This window comes from Gossypium hirsutum, chromosome D07, assembly GCF_007990345.1.
Source record: "Gossypium hirsutum isolate 1008001.06 chromosome D07, Gossypium_hirsutum_v2.1, whole genome shotgun sequence".
NCBI lineage: Eukaryota > Viridiplantae > Streptophyta > Magnoliopsida > Malvales > Malvaceae > Gossypium > Gossypium hirsutum.
In genome coordinates this window covers 34355635-34359831 of record NC_053443.1, presented here as the reverse complement: position 1 = coordinate 34359831, position 4197 = coordinate 34355635, and the positions used below count along the sequence as shown (strand labels likewise).

The 4197-nt window shown below is 37.0% G+C and overlaps 1 protein-coding gene across 2 annotated transcripts; it reads left to right on the top strand.

Moving 5' to 3' along the window:
- The first annotated feature begins 328 nt into the window (after nucleotides 1-328).
- LOC121219063 (protein transport protein SFT2) lies at nucleotides 329-3198 on the top strand. 2 transcript variants are annotated; one of them, XM_041096569.1, is made up of 6 exons: nucleotides 509-649; nucleotides 871-1073; nucleotides 1183-1282; nucleotides 1944-2211; nucleotides 2354-2458; nucleotides 2918-3198. In XM_041096569.1, exons 3-6 carry the CDS (start codon nucleotides 1257-1259, stop codon nucleotides 3026-3028), a joined length of 510 nt encoding a protein of 169 aa, XP_040952503.1. In that variant the 5' UTR covers nucleotides 509-649; nucleotides 871-1073; nucleotides 1183-1256; the 3' UTR covers nucleotides 3029-3198. The 2 variants fall into 2 exon arrangements, with proteins under 2 accessions (XP_040952502.1, XP_040952503.1); XM_041096568.1 differs by lacking the exons at nucleotides 871-1073; nucleotides 1183-1282 and having other exon boundaries at nucleotides 329-649.
- Nucleotides 3199-4197: the final 999 nt, after the last annotated feature.

Below are 4197 nucleotides of genomic sequence, written 5' to 3'. Positions count from 1 at the left end.
TTAATCATAAAAGTAAATTTATATAAAATTATAAAATAAATTTAATATAGTTTAATTGATATATACAATTCATATCTCGTCAAGTAAAAAAATTAATTAATATATATTTAACGGTTAAATTTTTTTATATATAAAACGAATAGTTAAAGATATAATTGAATAGAGAATAATATATTTGACTTGAATAGATAAAAATATTAATTATATAAAAAATTACTAAAGTAGTAAACAGTAATTAAATTTGCAATTAATTTTACCTCTACTTCTAAACAGCCCCTAATCCCTCCAAAGTGGGAGAGTAAAAATAAACCGTCGGTACATGTGTGGTAATAATATTAACGACAAAAGCTGGCGCGAAAGCCTCTGCCAAGATCTCAAAAACGCCATGGATCTAATCTAATCTAAACCCAACGATTTCCAAGCTTTAGTTTCTTTAGCCCGAAGGCGAAAACAAAATGAAGAAGACGGCTCAATCTTGGTTCCTAGGCGGACCCAGCAGCGGCGGTCTCGATAAACAGAAATCGGCGTCTTTGCTGGCTGATTGGAACGCTTACGCCTCTTCCCAAGACCCTGATGCTTCCGCTCTCGGCTTCGATATCGAATCCGCCATGCGTACCACCGGTGATAAAGTCAGTGGCACCTTTAACGTGTACGTATTTCTTGTGGCCTTTCTATTTGATTTTTGATAAACAACTGTTTGTTGTTCGAGTTTATCTTGTTTTCCTTGGCAACTAGTTTGGATGTGGGTTTATTTAATCAGATAAATTCTACCCTTTAAAAAAGGACGGAGGGGGGGGGAGGCTTAAATGCAATTTATTCAGGTCATATAAGCAAGGATTGAATTTCAGACTCTCTTGTTGGAGGTGTCAGGTTTAGGAGTGCAATCAAGCCACCCTGAGAAGGTTTAGCGCCAAGCTTAAATTTTGCTCAATTTGGCTCAAATATGTTATTTTTTCAAGCAAGGAGCTTGATCCCAAATTCAATAACCAGGAAATGTTTGATAGTGAACGAATTGAGTGTAGCTTGACATATTTACACGACCACTAGTCAGGTTTCGACCTTGTGAAAGGAGGGTAAGATTTGTTAGATGTAATAAACGAACCTCTCAACTTCGTTATTCTCCAAAATATTAGAAAAATTTGGCTTTGCAATCATTTTTGGTTTATTGGATGGTTGATACAGAGCAATAATGATCTAAAGAGAGGCAAAGATGTCAGCTTTTGGAGCATGCCATTGTGCATGGTTTAGGTGGATCAATGTTGATAAGTTGTCATTCCTTAAGGTAGCAATGTTTGGATTCTTTAACTTCCGTATGTTTGCAGTTCTTTCCTTGTAGTGTGGTTACAGAGCATGGCATTGACAAGTTTCATATTTAAGATATTGTTAGGCTGTAATTGCAAATGTATCAAAACAAACGTTCATGGATGTTTCAATCTAGGTTGCCTCATTTGCAAGTACTTGTTATGATTCACTGAGTGAGCTTTCCAAGCAAAGTAGATAGGTTTTTCATGTCACTACCATTAGCTCTACTACAGTTTAGTCATTGGCCCCATTTATTCTGGCTACCTGCTCTCCTTGCATCCATAGTTTTCAAAGTTTCTCCCTGTCCATTCTACCTGTGGTGCTGCTGATAATTAGTTATGATTTTATGTATTTTATGAGGATTAGTAGTATGATCATGTGGGTTCAATAGATTTCTTGTGAATGTGAGGAAAGGATAATATGTGTGCTTGCCTTGATACAGCTTATGTGAATAATATTAAGGGTTACCTTGATTATATGATTATCATAATCAAATTCTGGTTTCCGTAGAGCATAAGAGGCCAAAGCCTTATTATGAGAAAGTCTGGGTTATTTTATTTATTTATTTGAGCTTTTGTCACTATTTTCTTCGTAAGTATTATATCATATATTTCAATGATGATGCTGATTTACCTCTTCAGGGTCTCAAAAGGAGTCAGAGGCTTACCTGGCAGTTTTCAGTCTGCAAGCAGGAATGTACCTTCTGCTAAATCCTTATTGTACTTTGGTGTGCTCCTTGCTTCTGGAGTGTTCTTCATCTTCATCGCATTCACCATGTTCCTTCCAGTGATCGTGTTGGTGCCTCAGAAGTTTGGGATCTGCTTTACAATAGGTTGTGCATTAATTGTTGGTTCATTCTTTGCTTTGAAAGGTCCTAGATATCAACTTGTGCATATGTCCTCCAGAGAGGTATATTTGTTCACTTCTTTTATGTGTAATCATATTTTAGTTTTACCACTTGAAACTTGCCATTTAAAGATCACCCCTGAATTCGAAGTAATTTTTTATTTATTTCCTTCTTACAATCTCCTTACGTATTTTGTATTTTCAGAGGCTGCCTTTTACATTGGGTTTTGTTGGCAGTATGGTGGGAACCATTTATGTTTCCATGTGGCTTCACAGTTATGTTCTTTCCGTGCTGTTCTCCTTGTTACAGGTATTACCACCATATCATCTATAATTTCTTTGGTTTATTAGGGAAATGGGGGTACTGGGATGGCAGCCAATGCAGTTTTGAGTAGAGTTCTTCTATATCCATAAAGAGCCTAAAGTGCTGTTATGCATAAATTACTGGTCTGACAGCTGATTGTTGGCTGGTTTATAAAATTGTCAAATGCATTCTTTATGTGCTAGCTGTTTCACTAACAAATTGAATGCCCTATTTTCAAGTAAATTATGTTATTCATACAATGCCTTGTACAAACACAATTTTGTTAGTGATCTTCCAAGATCTAGTGTTTTGCCATCATAATTTTTTTTTCAAAGATGTGAAAGTAGTATGATATGTTATGTTACGAAAAGTAATTGTTAGCTGCATGTTGTACTACTAAATTCTGCATGAAAGTTTTGGAACACAGTTAGTAGAAACTGATGTCTCCTCTTCAATCTGATTTAGGTCGTTTCACTATCATACTATGCAATATCTTACTTCCCAGGAGGATCTTCTGGCTTGAAATTTATATCTTCTACAATTGCCTCATCGGTCTTGAGATGCTTTGGAAGGTGATATGGGAGTCGGATATTTTGGGTTTAGTAACTCTGTTGTTGCAGCTATTACAAGATTCATGCTGATATCAATTCTTTGTGCAACATTTAGTAAGTTTGTGTATAAGTATCATTGCAGTAACTTTGTGATGAAATAATGAGATATATATAATGAAGAATGTTATTAAGAAATAGTCTGTTTACTACCCAAAGTAGCTAAACTATATCCTTAGCGTATAGCATTTGAGACAGAAATGTGATCAAATAACGATTTCAAGGCGATATGGGAGAGATCTAAAACTTTCGCATCCCTTTCAACAATTATCCTCTGGAACCCCATGCGTATACCTAATTATTTCATGGTAATCTTAAGCACCGAGCAAATCCTCATGGTCAGGGGTAATAATGGCAACCCCAACCTTAATAACACCTCAAATGCCCAATTTTGACCCGGGCTCACACAATAAAATAAACCCAATTAAAAAAAGAGTCCAATGAAATAGCAGTCCATTTACAAATTTCAGCTAGTCCAAAATTATAATGCTAACCCACTAAGGCCCATTAAAATCTAAACCCAATTTGCCAAGACCCTAGCCCAACCACGAAGCGGCCCAACGCAAAATCAGAAGCTGGGAACCCTAGAAGCTCCCAGCGCCGTTTCCCCACACGCGAGCCTCCAGCGCCGCAGCCACCAGGACCTTCCCTGGCATGTGCACTGCCCTCCACGTCACCGTACGGCCTCCGTACCCGTACCTGCAATGCAACAAACACCTGCAACACACAAAGCGACAAAGGACGAACGAACGAACGAAAAAAGAGAAATAGCAGCAAAAAGAAAAAGAAAATAAGAGAAAAACGAAATACATTTTTTGTAATTTTCATTTTACTTTCGGCTATATAAAGCCATTTTTCAGCATTTGTAAGCATACACACATACTAAATACAAAAAAATTGAAAGAAGGTGATTGGGTTTTCTTTTTTTCTGCATCTTTCGCTTTTTTTTTTTACTTTCGGTTTTTCTTTTTTGTTCGTTCATTTTTAATCATACATATACACACAAAAAAGGGGGGAAGATTTACCCGATTCATCATTCGGTTGCGCCGCCGTCGGGATTTGCCCATCGGTGAAATCGGCCCCGAAAGGTGGAGTTAGGGGATTCTTCCTATTGATCCTTGCACCAAATGAATCTGG

What these genes read in the sequence shown, in the direction of transcription:
- LOC121219063 (XM_041096568.1), top strand. Translation starts at nt 456, where the DNA reads ATGAAGAAGACGGCTCAATCTTGGTTCCTAGGCGGACCCAGCAGCGGC. An exon ending in GTCAGTGGCACCTTTAACGT is followed by an intron (nt 650 to 1,943) that starts GTACGTATTTCT and finishes TTACCTCTTCAG; the next exon opens with GGTCTCAAAAGGAGTCAGAG. An exon ending in TGCATATGTCCTCCAGAGAG is followed by an intron (nt 2,212 to 2,353) that starts GTATATTTGTTC and finishes TTGTATTTTCAG; the next exon opens with AGGCTGCCTTTTACATTGGG.